The 20364-nt window shown below is 45.1% G+C and overlaps 3 protein-coding genes across 6 annotated transcripts in view; all 3 read left to right on the plus strand.

The window, feature by feature from the left end:
* Nucleotides 1-18469, plus strand: part of LOC119393977 (CRISP/Allergen/PR-1-like) — a 32910-nt gene extending 14441 nt beyond the window's left edge. Inside the window, exons 5-14 of the mRNA XM_037661187.2 lie at nt 812-981; nt 2420-2523; nt 4101-4222; nt 7592-7639; nt 9168-9224; nt 14248-14370; nt 14878-14949; nt 15461-15568; nt 16657-16763; nt 18312-18469. Of these exons, the coding sequence (XP_037517115.1) occupies nt 812-981; nt 2420-2523; nt 4101-4222; nt 7592-7639; nt 9168-9224; nt 14248-14370; nt 14878-14949; nt 15461-15568; nt 16657-16763; nt 18312-18341 (941 nt within the window). The 3' untranslated portion in view covers nt 18342-18469. The remainder of the gene's footprint in view (nt 1-811; nt 982-2419; nt 2524-4100; nt 4223-7591; nt 7640-9167; nt 9225-14247; nt 14371-14877; nt 14950-15460; nt 15569-16656; nt 16764-18311) is intronic.
* The window catches only part of LOC119394827 (sulfide:quinone oxidoreductase, mitochondrial-like), a 345577-nt gene that overhangs the window by 117884 nt on the left and 207329 nt on the right, over nt 1-20364 (plus strand). The gene's annotated exons all lie outside the window — the stretch shown is intronic.
* The window catches only part of LOC119393978 (CRISP/Allergen/PR-1), a 329781-nt gene that overhangs the window by 58541 nt on the left and 250876 nt on the right, over nt 1-20364 (plus strand). The gene's annotated exons all lie outside the window — the stretch shown is intronic.

Below are 20364 nucleotides of genomic sequence, written 5' to 3' on the forward strand. Positions count from 1 at the left end.
TGAGTGAATACGCGGAACGCCCTCGAGGTGTCCTGCGCATTCACCATCGAAGCATATAGGCGACATCCGCCCCTTTTTTTGACGAAGATCATGAGGGCATCCATAGAATCGGCCGCTGCCTCCCACAGGTCCCTCCTGTCTCTTTCCTGGCCCGCCTCTTGGCAGTTGAACCACAAAGCTAGTATTGCGTTGATTGATTGATTGATTGATTGATTGATTGATTGATTGATTGATTGATTGATTGATTGATTGATTGATTGATTGATTGATTGATTGATTGATTTGTAGGATGTGTATTCATAATTATGCTGAAGGATCTTGATAATAATTTGGGTGCTATTATTCACATTGCTCAAAAGTGCACTATGCGCAACAGCAAGGGAGTCTACAACAATCCCCGTGCAAAAAAAAGTGTCTTCGCAGTAAAATTGATATAAAGAACAGTGCGGGGAAAACTAGAAAGATTTAGAACTTTTACGCCCGACAGGTAAACGCAGGAAGCGACTGCATAGTTTGAATGTCTGAAGAAATGCTGCGAATACGAGTGATAAATGCATTCAAAAGAAGAACTTTAACGCACGAGACAACTGCGCTATCACTTTAAGACTCCGTTTTCGGGTGTCAATCTTTAAGAGCCTTTGTGGATGCAACGTTGGAACCGTAGATACACGGGTACCGTGTTGTCTGTCTGCGGAAAATATTTTCGCTTGCCCTACAGCTGCGGTAGTGAATGAATAGCAACGACATGGACGTTCTCATACAGTCGTAATGTTGGCGCAAAATAAACGCGTTCTCTCTGTTTTCCCCTCAGCCAGGTTTTCGGCGGGACAAAACATGTTCCTCCATTATTCTTCCTCTCTACGACTGAAACCGACCAACTGGGCGAGCGTCGTCAAAGGCTGGTTCGACGAGTACAAACTGTTCAATCCCAACGAGGTCGACTCATTCCGCACCGTACAAGACAGCGGCCATTTCACTCAGGTACACGCGCTGATCCTGCGTCACCTGTGGCGAAATCCTTCGATCGAATTTTTGTCAGACTATCCACTGGGAAAAGCATATAAACGTGACGTCTAATATCCAGGGCTGCATTCACAAAAAAATGCAATGTCTTACATGTTTTTTTTTCTTACATTTTATTTTATCGTAACAACAAAGTGTAAAGGGGCAGCCGCCATCAAGAAATGGTGACAACTTCATTTAAATTTTCGTTTCAATAAAATAACACGTATTCAGGTACAATCGTTTTGTAAGATAAAACTTTAAACAATCCCGGTGTATTGCATATATTTATAAAAGCCGGCTGACTAATGGCAAAGGAAACTCACGAACTAAAAGCTTTTGTGAATTCGGGCCCTTGATGTGTACACTCATCCGCACGTGAACGGTTTAATACCTCAGCGACCTTGCTTATCAAGAAATGTTTTCTTCTTCTCCTATAGATGGTTACACACACTAGAAGGAACACTCGGTTATTATTATATCTGCGCCTTTCTTTTCATACATTAAGCTATGTTCATGTTTTGTGGCTCGCGGCGTTTGATGTGTAGCTTAATGTTTCCTATTATTACGACTTCACGCTGAATCTTCATACTGTCATATCGTATTTAGTTGTTATCGATTCAATCATTGTTTAACGGCTAATCCACTGTGATGATTATCGAAAATATTAAACACCTCTGTGTTCAGGCTTCAGTCATGAATAATTTAATTTAGTCGCCCGATTCTCAATGCGTAACGAGAATCGCAGAGAAAGTGGTGCTTACCTATATACAAGATGTTGCGCCGCGCCCCTGCATGACTTTCAGGCTTAATGTTGAGGAACCATTGGTCCTCAGTAGAGATATTTTGAAACGAATTAAGCCTATTGAGGTGCCTTACTTCTTAGTAAATTTAGTATATGAAATTTTCTGCAAAAGAGTTTATTTATGTGCTGGACATTGGCGTGATTTTTTTTTTTTTGGGGGGGGGGGTCTACATTAAAGGGCCCCTAAACCACCCAGAGGTCGAAACTTAGTTGTGGCGTTGCAGTTGCGCACGAGTCTACAGTGAATGCTGGCGGAGTTGCACGCGCTGTCTCGTTTTGCTCTTTCCTTCGCTAGGCTGCGTTCGTCTGCTCGTCTGTCCACCTCTCGAGTGCCCTTCATCAGCGTCCGAGGTGGAAACGCAAGAAGCGCGCGCATCTGCAAGCAGAAAACAGGCTCTTGTAAGCCCACTGACAACGTCTCTTGCTCGCGACGTCACCTAACCATGCAGGTGACGTCATGACGGCTGTTGTTGATAGAGGAAAGGCACGGAGATGGGCACGCGAGTGTCTGTTGGTGGTTTAGGGGCCCTTTAACGAACCGTGTTTGAAATGGCGGATGTTCTCATGTGAAGCCAATGTACGCATCTTAATCATTTTTTTTCTCAAGCACAGCTGATCTGGGCGAAAACCACTCACGTTGGTTGCGGCAAAGCAAGGTTCAAGATTAAGGACGAGGATTGGTACCGCACGCTGTACACGTGCAACTACGGACCCATGTAAGTGCGCGCAAAAATGTGCAATATCTTTCTGTCAAACTTGCTACAAGGGCCGCGCTTGCAAGCACAGCTGTAACCTGTCGTTATTATGAACATTATTAGGCGCAAGAAAGCACGACACGAGAGATGAAACGGAGGTAGACAATGTTTAACTTTTCTTTGGTCAACTCTTGCACGTCATGTTGTCGTGCTGTTCATGAGCTAGGCCTAGATCCAGTATAGTTGGGGATCCATGTTTTCGGAGTTTATTTTTCTTGAAATTTGTAGGGTGTTTTTCGAAGTTAGTTTTTTAGCGGAAATTCAGCGTTTGTCGTAATTTCTCGTAAATCCCCAATTCCTTGAAATTCGGAGTCTAATTATGAATTATTCTCAATACTCCAGTACCTTAGATGAAATTATATCTGAACGCGATAACATCAGAACTAACGAAGCGCATTCTATAGTTGTCTGGAAGGTTTGAACGCACAAACACGTGTACACCCAAGCACAAATACTTGAATACAAAACACCTACGTTTGTGTGCATTGCAACCTTAAAGCTTGTTGTAATAGACGCAAGCATACTTTACGAGGTCCGTACATTCTAAGTTGTCTGGTGCGCCCCAGTGCCACCAGGGGACCGTACATAAAGATGTCGTCTCGCGCTCCCAGGGGCCCTACGTACAATGACGTCTCCCGCTCTGTGCGCAACAAGCCCTTCGTTAAATGTGCGATGGGTCCAGTCTACGCGAGGTAAAGTTCATATCGGCCAAACCGGCCGATGTATCGGCCGATGTAACATGCCCTTTCGATAAATAACGCGGAACAGAGTCACATTGGCCGTTAAAATCGAAGTTTATCGGATAAATCCGAATTGTCAAAATTTTTACCGGCGAGTGCTTATCGGGTTTTTTTTTTCGGATTTATCCGAAAACACGGAGCACTAGTTATAGTGGAGCGTCGCAGGTTTAGTATGGGGCTCGATGAACGGTAGCATGTATCTCAAGCTGCGACGCATTACATTAACTTTTCATTCTCCTTTCATTTATGCTTAACTGTGCCGCCCTGTTACATGAACTGTTAATTGGAAAAGTGGTTACAGGCATAGGCGTGCGCACACGGGGGGGGGGGGGGGTCATGGTTGCCCCCCCCCTAATAAACCAAGGGGGCGCCAAGTCTTCTCCACACCTTTACTCAATCACGTCCTATCCGTCACTACTTAAATTGCAGGCTCAAGGCCATGCACGTTTTTGACGATAATGGCGGCCGAGAGCCTCTGATGCTGCATCCTAAGAACTGCTCACTTTCCCACCTTCACCCCTGGGAAGCTGGAAACTAAAGGGAGGCCAATGTGTGAAGCCCGTCATCGCTTCATTTTCATTTTTGCATCCATTTCGAAGCTGGTTTTCTTTCTGACTCGGCCAAGTGGGAGGAGGGAGGGGAGGGGGGGCGCTGCGGTGAATCTTCGCCCCCCCCCCCCCCCCCGACCGAATGCAGAACCCTGCGCACGCCTATGGTTACAGGCTCGTTTTAATTTCACTCGATGTCTACTTGAGAAATAAGAGATCAATTCTGCAGCGTCTTCGTTCTCCACTACAGGGGCAATATTATTCAGTCTAGGGTCTACCAAAAAGGCCAACCGTGCAGCCGCTGTCCGAACAGAACATCGTGCAGCCCGTCTGTGCCGGGTTTGTGCCGCTTAGCCGCAATGCCATTGGCACGTAAGTATCAAGCACAAACTATGGGTCGCATTTTGTAAGTTCTGCATGTTTTGCTCCGATTCTATTCATCTATAGCATCCGACGTACCAAGCACGCGGGCTTATGACGCAGTAGCGAGGAAGGAATGACGATGATTCCTTGAAAATTCCGACCAAATGCAACTGACCCTATAGATGTGACAGAAGCAAGATATATGAGCAGCCAAATATTTGGCTTCGCGTTGTCGTGAATATTCCGGTATTTATAATACATAGGCAGCATGCTTTCATACCAATCTGTAGCAACCTCTCTGTTGAGGTGTTCCCTAATAATAATAATAATAATAATAATAATAATAATAATAATAATAATAATAATAATAATAATAATAATAATATCGGGTGTTTTACATGCCAAAACCACGAGATATGATTATGAGGCACGCCGTACTGGAGCACTCAAGAAATTTCGACTATCTGGTGTTCTTTAACGTGCACTGACATCGCACAATGGACGGGCCTCTAGCATTTCGCCTCCATCGAAATGCGACCGCCACGGCCGGGATCGAACCCGCGACCTTCGGGTCAGCAGCCGAGCACCGTAACTGCTACACCACCGCGGCGGATGAGGTGTTGCTTAAAGGGCCCCTAAACCACCTCCGATAATTTTTTTTATATTTCAAGTAAACACGTGCACCGCGTTCAAAAATGCCGTCACAGTCACTAATGCCAAACGCGGCAGCGCTGCGCGCCGCGGGCGCGCCACAGAAATAAAGCGAAAATAAACAATCCCGCTCTCCTCTCCGGGTCTCTCGGCAAACCCCAGCGCTCCTCGTGACGTCACCAGTGCGACTAGGTGATGTCACCTGGAGCGGACACTGTTCATTGGTCCAACAAGAAACTGCTTGTCCGCTAGCAGGTAGGCGCGCTCCCTGCTCTTCTAGTCGTGTTGCTAGGGGGGGAGGAGCACTCGGCCAGGGGGAGATACCAGCCGACGAAGGGAGCGTGGCGAAGGAAAGAGCGAAATGAGCGAGGGCCGCGTTTAGACCATCAATCGCGTGTTAACTGCGCTATTACGACAACATTTCGAAAAATTCTCGCGGCTACGTGTTCGTCGTAGGCTCGTGCATAACTGCATGCAGAACTATATTTCTACCTCTGGCCGGTTCAAGAGTATCGAGCGACACAATGTTCGCACCCTTATCTGTACCTTCAGAACGAATGAGGATGTTTGTGAGTTACGTATTAACGCGGTAGCGTTAGAGAGCTTGTGTCGCAGAAATTCCGCTGTCGACGTCGGCACCGTTGGTTGTGAGCGGAAAATCATCCGTGAGCGAAAAATCGAGAAAGTAGCAAATAAAATAAACGATAAAATCTTCGGCCCCAATGAGGATCGAACCCGGGCCGTTCGCGTGGCAAGCAGGTGTCTTACCACAAAGCCACGATGTTGCTTGCAGCTGCTTCGGACAAAAACACTACATAAATGTCATGTAGTGAAAGGAGTCTCGACGCATTTTGTTCGGCAGGTGTCACGACGAAAACGAGCCCATACGGTAGGCGCATTCGCGAGGCAATCAAACTACGTCGAAAAACGCCGGGATAGTGCAGCCATCGCCGCTAAATACACACACGAACTTTCAAACAGCTCTAAAAATGGACAACTATGTCCATCTAGAGGAAAACATATCAAGCCAACGCAGCAAACGCTAGATAATGTGCTGCCATCTGTGAGGCATTGTGAGAAATATGTCTCGACTTTTCATTGCATCCGAGAGGGCCGGCGCGCGGCGTATATCTTGGAGGCCATGCGACTCTTGCTTTAGATCGAAAGCAAGGAGGTTAAAAAAATTGCTGGAGTGGCGATTATTGCGCAATAGTGAAGCCGTGCCCACCAAAAGATGGCGGCTGCACCCGCCATCTTTCTAGGGGCACGATAAACCATCAGCGTTTGGCGAAGGAAAGCGAACGTTTTCCACGCACGCCAGAGAAGTTTAATTATGGTAACTTTTATGGGTCAGATACTGCTGTAAGTGTGTCTTTGTGTTACTAGTTTTCGTAAGTAAGCTTCAAAGTCATGGCAAATTTTATTGGACATCAATCGTCAATACTGCACTCGACGGGTTACTTTTGTCGGCAACAAGGATCTTTTATTTTATAATTGACGTAGCATTTACAATAACAGATCAAAGCCATTTGATCTCTAAGTAGGCACCACCAGAAAAGAGCATGTTTGCGAACTCTTTGGTGGGCAAAAGCTGGCTTCACTTTCAATGGCAAGGCGTTTCGAGAGCTTCCACTCCAGAATTTTGTTTTAAACCTCCTTGATCGAAAGCCTGTAAAATTCGCGCGCGCGCGTGCGTGTGTGTGTGTAACAATACACATTAATAAGTATGCACTTAGTGGTTGAAGTGCGCACTAGGGGCCGGATTTCGCTATCGCGTTCAACTCTTAAAGGCGAAGCTTAAGGGTCCCCCAATTTTTTGTATTGATGTGACTACTGTGCAAAGACACTCCAAAAAGACCAACAACCTCGTCACAACGTAAAATTATTTTGACAGCAGCGCTTTCATTTTCAAGAGTTGTCCCTTTAGCATCGCACAAAGAAAATGTCTAGAAAAAATGGGCGACGCTTGAGAGTATTACGTACTTCTCTATGGGCGATCGCGAAGCCGTGCTAAAGCTGAATATGAAGATTTTGGCGCATTTTAATGACAATGGCAATGAAAAAAAAAAAACGTTTCAAAGAGCATGCAGCATGAAAGAACTAATGTGATGTCAAACTGCATTTTACATATGTTATTGGTAAGCTTTATGAGAAGCTTAAGATGAAGAAACAAAAGTTGATAGTCAGCCCACGCAGTTACACTTGTTTGTTTCCTTGTTTTCCTTTTTTTTTTTGTTTATTGGCATGCAATATAAATATGACTTAAAACTAGGAAATAACAAAGGAAAAGCCGAAATAAAAAGTAACCATGCACAGCAGCGACAACAAAAAAAAGGCAATAAATGAACTGTGCAGTTCAACATTTTGGTAGGTATATGTAAATATAGTATACATTTTCAAGACAAGCAAGTGTGTAGCAATAAAAAGGTTATGTACTTCGTGAACACGATAACATAAGTGAGTTCATATGGGAACGATATTATACAATAAAGGCAGTCTAATTAGATTCATTTGTACTCCAACTTCTCCTTCGCCTCTTTTTTTTCACGCTATATTTAGTAATTACTCACTGTTCTTTTTCCCCATAAGAGAATGTCAGAAAATTTTACTCGCGTGCAAACCTTATCAGACATACACCAAGAAACGTATTCAAGACCTAGCGCATTAAGAACTTAGACATAATGAAACATATTGATAATTAACTTGTAAATCTTTTTTTTATTTCAGGGCTGTCGCCTGCTGATGTCGTTCGAGTTTATCATTTTCCTAAGCAGCGTGAGTATTCAACAAGGGTGCTGGAATAGTAATTTTGGACGCCAAATAGAATTAAATCGCAAATAATTGTTTTTTCGAATAAAATAAACCATTAATTCACTTTACAAATAAAAGAGAATGCTACATTCTCGTATTGTAGTATTCGCAAGTTTCTGTAATAGCATCGCACATCCTCGAGTGTGCCTCATTCAATGTCCAAATAGAGAATTTGGAACAAATTGGCAGTTTGTGTTAACGTAACCGACATTTTTCGGAAAAGTACCAATGATCGCTGTTTATAAAGTCCACCTCCCTCAGTGATTTATGATAAGCTTCAATACGTAACTCATCGCGTTTTGCGACAAGTGCTATGACCAGCGATATTATACTTACCGCACTGTCGCCAGCCTTGCGTTGGAGTCCAGAATAGCAAGGGCGTAGCCAAGGGGGGGGGGGGTGGGGGGTCCAACCCCCCCCGAAATTTTTCAATTTTGCTTGCGTATATATACACGCACACATACAAACGCACGCACGAACATACGTAAAGTATGATTGAACCCCCCCCCCCCTGAAAAAAATTTCTGGCTACGCCCCTGCAGAATAGCTACTGGTAACAATACTCGCACGGCCGCTCTTTTTATGTAGTGGCCGTGCTACTGGTCGGGCTGTTAGTTACTTCAGCCATTGACAACAGAGAGCTAACTATTATAAAAATAGTAACGTTATCAATAATGGAAATTCACGCCAAAGACAGTGCAGCAGCGTAAGGAGCACGTTCAGTGAACATGGTGCAGTGTTTGCAAACGTGCTCCTTTTGCTCCTACCCCGTATTTATGTCCGCAAACTCAGACCAGGCACGTAGACGGAAGGGGGGGGGGGCAGCCCGCCCCCCCCCCCCCCCATCTGAACTTTGTCTAGCTTTGTATATGCCCGGGCAACTTTTGTTTTCTTTTTGCCATGGAAAGACTTTCTTTCGAACAATCAAAGCTTGCCCCCCACCCCCCCGAAAAAAAATCCTGGCTACGTGCCTGGCTCAGATAATAATCAAAAGCTCTCTCTAAACCATACCTTGTTTGGAATTCAACTGCAGCGCAATTTTCTTTCAAAAGTCATCGACGAACTGTTGTTGTTGCCGTTGACTTTCGTTGTATTGCGCAGGCTTTATGCTGACACGCGATCGGATGCGATGACGGACTTTTGCAAGAACTTTAGAGAGTCCATGACTGGCATGGCGACAGGCTGTCATAAAACCATCGCTTTGTCAGCGAGCACATGAAAGCAATGAATTCGCTGCATAGAACGAGTATTTTATTAGAATTAGTGTTCCACTGTGGCGGTTCTCTCTTTTTTCTATTTTCAAGTGATTCCTTGCTTCCTAAAGATGCAGGCCGGCGTTGGGCTTCTCTCGTCGGCAATTGTCAGCAGGCTCCATCTCTGTTTCCTCTCTCTCCTCTGTGCATGTGCGCTGTCATATCAAATAATAATAAGACTTTCTCCCACAATAACCTGTTTTATTCATCGAGTTTTTCCGTTTGCTTTAACATTTCAGGCACGGGATTTATGAACCATGTCCGTGTGTATCAGTTCCCGCAGCAGGCGCAAAAACGTGAGTGGCCGCCTTATTACGCAATAATTTTCGCATATATAAATCGAAGAAACAAGTGGTGAAGGATTTACAGTACTACTATGTACCCCATTGCGGCAGAGCAGTGCGCAGCTGTCCTTCATCATATCTGAACAGTTTTCGTGCTTAGAAAACATGATAACGATTCACGGGACAGTAGTCTAATATGGGAGAGCTTTATACAGCTGCCCCTGCTGCCATTCGGTATGCGTTATTAAAAACACGTCAACACTTTGTGTTTAGAAGATATTGGCTTCACTATCGCAGCAGAAGATATTGGCTTCACTATCGCAGCACTCTAAATTTTTGGTTCGCCAAAGATTTAGAGTGCTGCGTATGTTCTACTGTGGGAGAACCCTAAGGCCTCCCTCTGTTGAACAATGATTGGAAAATGCCGGGATCCGCACGTTACGTTTGCGTTTAGAAATTCTAAATTATTTAAAGATTTAGAGTACGCTTGCAACCGAATTTAGTGGTTTAGTTGTTTGTCGAGGTTACCTCTCCTTTGCCTATCTTCGGAACATTCGCGATAGCCCATAGTACTTAAAGAAAGAGGACGAAAGATTTATTTTACCGTTGTGAATGTCTTATACCTGACTCGTTATCATGGGAGAATCAGGCTCGCTTCCCTAGTTTTTTTATATGACCCTTGATCAAGTGAATGCATCGAAGGTTATTAATAAGCTTTATAACCGAGATGCGGAGCGCGGGCGTCGCAAATCCCTTTTCATCGATGCCTTTGTGTCAGCGATGAGCGTCAGGAAGTCATGATCATGGCAATATATAAACGAGATTGAATGAATTGGGACGCGCTACATATTTTCCACATAACCGACTACCCTCGAGTTGACAATTTAATATAATCGACAAGCTTTTGTTAATTAGTTTGCGCATAGTGCTTAGTACAACTCTGGCCGACAGGAGCCTCACTGTCATAGCATTTCTATACACAAATCTGTGTTGTCAAAAGTAAAACATATTCACGGGGTTTATGATGATGAGTGGGGCGAAGCTCCGGAGGGAATCATCTGTAAACCGTGAAACCCTTCCTTGAAATTCGCCCAGTACACCATACAAAGAGTCTCAAACACCGTGTATATATTAAACATCAAACTTTTATTGTACTGCTCGTTTACGTGGTCCCTTCATTATCACCGCTTTGTGATCGGTGAAATGCAGGGAAAGTGTCCGCTCCCGAGCGAAAGAGAGAGCGCGCCAAGAGCGACCATGTTCCCCGCTCGCCCTGTGAGAATTAGCGGCAAGGCTAGAGAGAAGACACGACGCGCGTAGCGTTCTTCTTCGCGTTCCACGACGCGAGCACTCTATGACGCGAGGTCGGTAGCATGCCCAACGAAAGCCAACGGAACGCGATCGTGCAAGTGTTCCGGCTTCGACATAAAGCGTCCCAAAACCAAACATCTTGCTCAAGGTGTGCTTTGCGTTTTTCGTAGAAGTAATTTCTTTATCATGTACAATAAGACGAAAAGTTGAAAGCTCACTAGAGTAGATTGCCCGCAAAGTATGTCTTTTAGGTGATTAAATCAAGGAACACAACGATGTCTTTTAAATTATGATATCTAGTGAATTGCTCATCTAGTGAGCAATTTATTAAACTAGAGCTGGCTACATACATACTACTACTGTATACTACTACAACAGAGGAGAGAACGACCCACACCCTGAGGAGCTTCGCCCCTAAAACACCACCCGAGCACTCAGTACAGATGGTTAACTGGCGAAGCCGAAACGTGCAGCCCCGGTGTTTAGCAATGGGTTAATCCTCCGGCGAACGCGTTCCCGCCATTGCCACGTTGACGCTGCTCTGCCCGCAACGCCGTCTCTTCGGTTCGCCGTTGTCGCTTGCGTTCGATCTCTCGAGTTAGCTCGGCGTCGTGGTTAGCAGCATCCGCCCACCATTGGCGCTTGCGTTCCGCTTCGCGATTTAGCGCGGCTTGGCAGGCTGCCGGATACTCAGTACGCAGTTGCTGCTTGCGCTTGGCCACCCGGGTGGTCTGTACTTGTGCCCGGACTGCAGCATCGGCCCAGCGAACACGAGTTCTCTCACGGTTCTGCTGTCGGCGCTGTTCTTCGAAAGTTGTCTGCTATTCGGGAATCCGTGCAATCAGTGTCCGTGGCCTGCCCATGTTGAAGTTGCAAGTTGAAACTGCTGCGCGCGAGCCCAGCGGCTCGGCTGCAACGGAATGAACGACGTCACTGACGGCGCAGCCAATGGCGGGCGTGCTTGTGTGCGACGTAGAGAATGACGTTACTGTCGGCGCAGCCAATGCAGAAGTTTTTAGCAACATAAGGACAGACGGATTTTCGTTTCGCCTAACCGTACACAGCTTCGCTGTAAAACACGCCGTATGTAAAGCGATGGCCATTGAAAAAAAAAATTACATCATCTCCCGCTAAAGGGGACCATGAGGCGATGCGAAGCCGGAACACTTGCACGATCGCGTTCCGTTGGCGTTCGCTGGGCATGCTACCAACCTCGCGCCGTGGAACGCGAAGAGGAACACTACGCTCGTCGTGTCTTCCCTCTAGCCTGGCCGTTAATTCTCACAGGGCGTGCGGGGAACGCGGTCGACAGGCGCGCGAGAGAGAGGCAGCGTAGGAGAGGAGAGAGAGAGGGGGAGGGGAGGCGCATGCGCTGGCCCTCATCGCGGCGCTGCGCAGGAGAGAATTTCGGCATGTAGAGCCCGCATTTCAGAGGAGCCAACCGAGGCAAGCGCTGGACTGAACGCGCGCAGCGCTCTGCTATTTGAAGGAGGGGAGACTAGAGGAGGAGAGTAGCGTATGCGCCGTGAGAGCAGAAGCGAGAACGCAGGAGAAGCGCAAGCAGGTGCTGGTAGAGAAGGGGAAAGAGTAACGCGCAGCTGTTGGAAAGAGGGAAGGAGTAGAGTCGCGCATGCGTAGTGTGAGTGCGGACAACGACGCTGCGTGCAGATTACCACGCTGCCTTACATACCCCCGAGCAAGAGATACTTCGCATCTAAAACTTGGAGGACCCTTGAGCTTCGCCTTCAAGAGTAGGACGTGATAGCGAAGTCGGGCCCCGTTCACATCGCCTTCTCAATCGCTAGATGGGCTTCGCTTGTCGGTGGACACCTCAACCGTGCCGCAAGGAAAGGAACGTCTGTCAGGGGCGTAGCCAGAAATTTTTTTCGGGGGGGGGGGGGTTCAACCATACTTTATGTATGTTCGTGCGTGCGTTTGTATGTGTGCGTGCCTATATACGCAAGCAAAATTGAAAAATTCCGGGGGGGGGGGGTTGAACCCCCCAACCCCCCCCCCCCCTTGGCTACGCCCCTGACGTCTGTGGACGTAAAGTCGGCCGTTTCAGACTATTGGGGAGCGGATACTGCAAGTACAGTTGCGCGGTGCCCGTTACGCGATAATTCTTCCTTTTGTGTATTGGTGAAGTACCCACTACGCGTCCGTAAGGCAACGCGCGTGCCTGCGCAGCTGCACACTTTGTTGTTGCCGGTACTGATAATGATGATCAATTATGCCCGTACGCTTTGTAACTGTTGGGCCTTTCAACCCCTCACTCGTTGTGCAATTCACACATTTTGACTCCTGGGGTGATTCTACGCTTCTGCCGCGCAATATTAACATGCGTTAAAGAGACACTAAAGGCAAATATTAAGTCGACGTTGATTGTTGAAATAGCGGTCTAGAAACCTCACAGTGCTACTTTTATGCCAAGGAAGTGCTTATTTTGAAATAAACTCACATTTTAGTGGTCCGCATCGCGTTAGCGCACTTCAAATCACCCGCCTAAAATCAGACTTTCATACGTCACTGCTGCCGTGCCCAACGTTGCCCGCCTTTACTGCGCGGCCGCCGACACTAGTAGCAGCAGAGCGAAAGTAGCGCGACCCACAGCAGCAACAACGGCCATCGAAGCCATCGAAGCTTGCCGCAATCGCCGCAATGGATGCGGACTGAGAACTTGACAACGAGACATTGGCTCGCGACACTGGGCTCCAATTCAGCGACTTGAGCCCCGATGAACGCGGTATGCCGCTGAGGGCTCGTAGTGCCGGCGTCGATCGTTGCGTGCGGCATTTTGTCGAACTTTCTGTCAGAGCGACTTTCACGAGCGCGCAAAACACAAGCGGCAGTACGCGATCCCGAAACTACCACTAAGATGCGACCGCAGGGCGCCGGGCGAAGCGCACTTCGGCGAAAACGGAACCTTTGAACCACGCGCGCCGTTCCCCATGGCAACGCCACAGAGATTCTTTTTTTCCATGAATCAAACGGAAACGAACAAACAGCATTTTATTACGCCTTTTGATGTACGGAAGGTTCTTTTTTTATTGCTGCTAGTTTGATTACCAGTGATTTATTGTAGGCAGACTCTCATACGTCATCGGGATCACTTCGAAAATGTCCCACTCGTGGCGCTCATCCTGTGATAAATTTAGCTTAATTTCTCGGTAAGTAGGGCACTGCTGTTGATAATATTGCCATTTTAGAAGTTGTCATACACTGAGCTTTCACTCTGACATAAATTGTTATTTGCCTTTAGTGTCCCTTTAAGGAGGCTCCCCGCACTGCGTGACATTCGTATGTTTTTGTTGTTGTTTTTTTAAAATAGTTTCAAGCACTGGCGTCGCTCTGCGGTAGAGCACCTTCTTGCCGCGCAGAAAGCCTGGGTTCGATTCCCACTCTAACAGAACGTTTTATTTATTTGCATCTATCTCCAATTTTCGATCACGGACAACGCTGATTTTTCGCTGACAACCAACGACGACAACGCTGACACCGGGATTTCTGCGAAACGAGCTCTTTAACGCTATCGCGTTAAAAAGAACTATACGGTCATCCTGGAGAATGAATGAACATGGTAATGATGCATCATTGTTTAGCTATAATTCGGCGCTTGGATGCGGATAAGCAGCAACTTTTAAAATTTGGTGGATCTCACGGCAAGAATGTGTTTTTACTATCAGCGGCTTGGTTAAAAGCACGTTCCATCTGTGATTTCTTTCAGGAAACTTTCATGCGCTCCCTGTCGCCTCGCCTCCGAATGTACCAACAATGCCTCGTCAAACAATGCAGGTTGTTGAACCAATGCAAAGAGTTCAGCGAGCTCAGTTACCGTTGAACCCTGAAGGTGAATAACTTGGCAAATATTTCGTTATTTGAACGTTTCATTCTTATGACAATAACTTCACGTGAATAAAGCAAGATGTGGAAAATTGACACGCAAGCTTTGAACTTCGAACTTTCTTATTCTTAAACGAAATACAGTAAAACAAAAAGTTGTTAGTAACATCTGGATCATCTGAAACAAATGTACGACAGCGCAGATATGCGACAACTGATTTGGATATTGCCAACGCGATGACGCTCAACCGGTTTATCGCAGGGTAGATTAGAAGGTTAAAAAAAATCACACCGGAGAAATAATGAATCGGTTATCTGCTTGACGAAAAAAAAATATGCAATAAACGCGTAATGAGAAAAATTCAGAATTCTTAGTAAAATTGTAGCTGGTACCCATTTAGTGAGAGAACGATTCGTTGATTCAATTATTCATGCTAGTATGTCCTTGAAAAAGACTGCTATATAGAATCACCTGCATCTCTATGTACATTGTTTGGCGAATGTTTTGTTCCAGCGCTGGGCAGCATGCCTTTAAATGAGCAGCCAGAGATGATGTTTGGTACGGGGTTGGACACATTCGGCGACCGTAAGTAACGACACTCATCTTTAAAGTGAGAGCGGCCGCCGGCTGGTATTGGTTTCAGTGAATCAAGAAATTTAGTCGACTCACTAATTCTAGCCTGCACAGTACATCTTCATAAACGTCGATTTGGCAAATAGCTGAGGAATTTCGGAAAATACCGCAGCGTAAATTGTTATCTTGGCCAAAAAAATTATAACCACTAATGTTAACTAGATTCCGTGTGCTTAAGGCGTGACGCATTATATTCTAAAACACAATATCACTCTTTGCTTCTTCCCGTGATTCATCCGACAAAAATTGAAAAATACCTTCATCCTATCATAAATTATTTCTGGATGACATATTATGTTGGTCTCACGCTTCTTTGTCGACTTGTCCCACTGCGTAAGTGCAGGTGCCTCATGTAGAGGATATAGTGCAGAGATGGCTTTGACTCACATTTCGCTGCAAGCTGTATTGCTGTCCTTCTAGTGATCACATTTCTGTTTAATTACCGTTGCACTGTATTTCGCAGCTCTACAGAGGTTTTCTAGGAAAGCAGATCCGCACTTTCAACGGCCGATCAGTATCGCCAATCCTGAAAACTCATCCTGCAAATGTGATGAGGCAGCCATGGAACAAAGTAAGCATCCGCAGTACTTGTACTTTTAAAGTACCTGTAATTGAAGTACTTACAGCTGCTGTACTTCTAGTCGTGAAACGAAGCAAAATCTGCAACACACTTCCAAGTAACTATTTGGGTGTCGAGAATATTTACTTCTCAGAGCAGCTTAAAAATACGGACGGTAAAAATGCAGAAAGCTAACGGTTCACACGTAGCTGTATTTCTTATCTTTTCTTTTGTTTATTTCACGGACACATGTTGCTACCTTTTGAGATTAGGCACCGATCGAGACGATGTTTTTATTTTGACAGATCGTGAATTTTTGAAAGTTGCAAACTCCACTCTGAAAAACAACCATAAACGCACTTAAAATTATTAGACGTTTCCCACAGTTGGCAAATTATTTTGCCAACCGTGGGAATACGCACAATAAAATATTAGTTTGATTTATGCATTGCTATGTTCCGTGCACTTATCTTGCTGACTACAAATAAAATCAGAGTGAACTGAATTAAATAAAACAATTTCTTTTATGTTGAGTTTGTTGTATGTTATCTCGATACAGTGAAAAAAGCTTTCATAATACCCCCTTCCGCGCTTGTTTATTTTGTTGTATAACAGTTCACGGCGCATTGACGGCTGTTGGTATGACATTTGTACGCTTTTTTATATCTGCTGTGTATACTAATATTTGTCGCTGTCGCTATGGGCTGCTGTATTTATATACGTCTCTAAGTGCCAAGTTGTCAGGCAGCCTTTTGCCTCGCGGACTCCTAAACTACATACAATAAGTGCGTCTTTCTTTTTCTTTTATGTAGTGTCATGCTCTTCTTAAAGCGTAGATTCCGATGTAATTTTCCCTTTGCCCATAATCTCGGCTACGACCACTAATTTGTATTAGCCAAAATGTTACATCTCCCTTCAAAGATCACGAACATCACCAGCAAAAACCGAAACATTTCTTTTGCAAAGGGAATGTGGCATGCTTGTTTTACAAAGATATCAATATAATTTACCTTGTTCCCAAACAAAATATTCAATATTTCGCACCTGCCTGACACTTAAGGCTTCATCGAGCGCTACGATAATTGCTTCAACTGTTTCAGTGAGAATAAAGCTCCTGAGCCTTATACCTAGAACACATGGATTTGTACCAGAAATCCAGGTCAAGTGTCAGTGCAAGAAGATCGTATCTCCGGGTTCAACTTATCAGGTATGAGTGTGTCGTTAACAGATAAATAAGATAGCATTCTGCAGGCAGGCTACACACGTACTCTTTGACAAAAGAATGCGGCGAATTTCCCTAAAAGGACCTGCCGTAGAGCGCGAAGTATTTAATGGAGTGATACAGTCACATATACTATACAAACAGACGCATATATATATTACGACATATTTATTTACGCCTTTGGATTGTTGTAAGAGCGGATAGCCAAAATTAGCCAACAGTGGCCAACGTTATAGATAGTGCTGTTGTTATGCCAGTAAATACGGTATGCTTCACATGAACTATATAAATTTTAGAACTAATGCTCTAGTCTACATTTTGGCTTGAGTATTGCTTTTTTATGATGACGTGTACGTCCTTCATATCACTGCACATTTTTTTCTTCTCAGTTTAACTCATAAAGCGGGCTTTTTGATGCTTAATAAAATCATCTTCTGAACTCAGAATAGTGGTTCGCGTTAATTTAAATATGGACCAATACCAAAGACTGTGCACTCTGTAACTCGGCGTCTCAACGCGGTAGCTATGGCGTGGTAAGAATTCGGGAAACTGGCACGGCTAAAACAATGCCAGGCGTTTTAAATGAACGCTTCATCGACTTAGGTTTCACCCACTACGGCAAATCACTGCTAAGAAAACAAAAATTTTTGTCTTGCAGAAATGCTGTAGGCGGGGAAATGGTGCATTAAAATGACCAAATTCTGAGAGAGTCGAGCGCGATGTCTGGGACGTTTGGCATGGAATGGCCCTTTAGTGAATGCTCTGACTACATTTTATCTATACTAAAAATGTCAATTTTGTTCCGTAGTTTTTTCTGGTCATCTAAGGGCAACCAAGACATTTGCTATACCAGATCCTATGAGTGTGTACTCGTTCTACGAAAAAAAAATTTAGCGCTGCTCGCACTAAGTCGCGCGATGCTGGGTCACAGCAGAGCTGGTGGGCACCTAGCTCGTCCTGACTTAGCTTGTCTTTTACCCTCTCACCTGTCTTTTTCCCGCCACTTCCTATACTATACTGTGCATGGCTACGCTTGCTCTCATTTTTTGTCTTTTTTCTAGTCTGCGTCTTCCTGTCTTTTCCTCTGTGTGCCTTTAGGCAAACCTCGACCATAACAGTTCTTCTGTTTAACGCGTATAGCACCTATTTGCCTCTAAAATTGGACAAATCCCGCTACTCGTCACACTGATCAAAATTAACAAGGGGAACACACGGGTGGCGAAAACCGATCAGGGACAGCACGTTGTAGCTTCTAGCTGCACAGAGTGCGGACAGTGATAGAGCGCGTGCCGGTTCATGATGATGATAATTTCCTATCTACTACACACGGCAGACCTCGACCATAGCAGCTATGCTGTAAAATAAGCGTCTCAGTGTCTGAACTACGTGTTTGTTATATACATACATGAATGGTTTTTAATCACTACACAACGGAACAACGGAAAGTAATAACTCATAGCACTGGTTTGTCGCAATCCACGAAGAAGCAATTCTGCAGGCCGAAACTCACCGTGTCTACGAAACCGTTTCCAGGTTTTGCAGCGCCAAGAGTCCAGGAACTGACGCACGTCGACAGCCGTGACAGCATACGCATCCTACAAAATCAGCATTGGGTATCATTAACGCAGGGACGGTTACCTTTCCATTACTGCATGGTCATTGAGCACTTCCTTAATAAACAGATTACGATCACTGTTCGAAATTGTTAATGATGTCGACATATATATATATATATATATATATATATATATATATATATATATATATATATGATGTGTGTGTGTGTGTGTGTGTGTGTGTGTGTGTGTGTGTGTGTGTGTGTTCACTTTTTTGGATCCGGTGGATAATAGGTAATATGAATTGCAGATGCACATCCAGAAACAAAAAAAAACACCTATTCTACGTTTAGACCGATGAACGGTCCCCGGCCGAAACGTCGAATGATTTTTTTTTCTCTTTTGTACGTGCGCGTGCACTTCATATTACTTACAGAGAGAGGTAGATAAATTATGCAAATACACACATTCTCATAAATAAATTGCCAGTTCAAAACACATTGGGAGTCCCCTTTCGTGCATTAATTTCGTACATCACGCAATGATCACCGAGGTATACCAATCAAAGCCTAAGAAGTAGAAGAAGAAGATGGGCCAAGGGAATGTGCGCCAGCGGTTGGTCCTCGGGACTTTTGGGACTCGAATTGAAGGCTGCGTGTGCAAGTGGTAAGTGCGCCATCATTGTTCTTCTGAAGAATTACATTTCCATCACATTTCACTTCCGTTCTTACACAATGGTCATGATTTTGTTCCTTATGCAGTTGACCGTGCAGCGATGCTATAGGCGAGCATGCTCTGACATGTACACATTGTTTTGTTCTTAATGACTATATAACAAAGATACAACTAATGAAACCAACATACAATTAAGCCAATGAACGTATAGGGAACATTATTTTGTTTTTGTTTCTTGTTTTTAAAGTGTAATTTTTTTACTTAAATTGAAAGAAATTAAAGTGGACGGAAAGTCACCCTTTCCGTCAGTGGGATCTGAACCTACAACCTTCGTTCGAGGGTTCGACGGCCCCCGAGGTTCGAGGGGAAGGTTCGAGGGCCCCAAGAGTTGGAGGTTGCTAAGGGTTTTGCGAACAAGAGGGTGCAAAATAATTAAAGATAATTGTGCTATTTCGTGCTGATCCATTTGGTAAGTCATGTTTCCTGGTGCGAAAAGCTTTACGCAAGGCACTTGAGAGAGGACAGAGTGCTACAACCTGCCTCGTACCAACTTTCATGTTTCGTTAATTTTTTCGCGTTACGTCCCAACAAATGCTAACGGACAGGGAGCCCCAACGTTTGGGGCCACCTAACCCAAAGCTCTTTTTTTTTATCTTTGGAAAAATTTGGAAGTCGAATTGGCTGTGAACTTTTATTACTTTTGAGAGAGTAAGCGAATACGAGAAAACACTCTCTTGTCACATTTTTCTTGACTTTTTTTTTGTTTTGTTTCTAGGCGTTGTTGCTGTTCTTGTCATGTTCCTCTTTTGGGTTCTGCAACGCAGGCGTGGCTTTCTTCTGATTGCCTGGATGTCGTCGCGGCCGCACGCTGCCTTGGCCGGTGATCTGGATGACGCTATCACGAAGAAGGGCCAATGGAGGGAGCTGCCTTTCTACTCGCTGGAAGCCTCGCAGGGCGTGCTCACGGACGGTTCCCTGTCGAACTTCACCTGCATCGCCGTCACCGGCGCTGACGTCAGTTTCTCTTGGTCCCTCGACGGAAAGCCGATCGACGAGGCGTTCACGAGCGAACCTCTCCGCGTCACCATTTATTTCATGGTGAGTGCCTCACGCAGCTGTCGTGCCACAGTTATATAGTGACGCTCATACGCGCATCACTGTGGCGTATAACCCGCTATTACGAACTATAGGAGAGATGAGCTAGATTGTGCGCATTCATGCTAAAAGACTGGGCGTGCAAACATGGACACAGGAAGGAAGTCAAGACGCCACAAACGCCGTTTGTGGTGTCTTGACTTCTCTTGAGTCCGTGTTTGCACACCCAGTCTTTTTAACATGGAGGCTTGTACGCTTGT

This window comes from Rhipicephalus sanguineus, chromosome 5 (genome assembly GCF_013339695.2).
Source record: "Rhipicephalus sanguineus isolate Rsan-2018 chromosome 5, BIME_Rsan_1.4, whole genome shotgun sequence".
Classification (NCBI taxonomy): domain Eukaryota; kingdom Metazoa; phylum Arthropoda; class Arachnida; order Ixodida; family Ixodidae; genus Rhipicephalus; species Rhipicephalus sanguineus.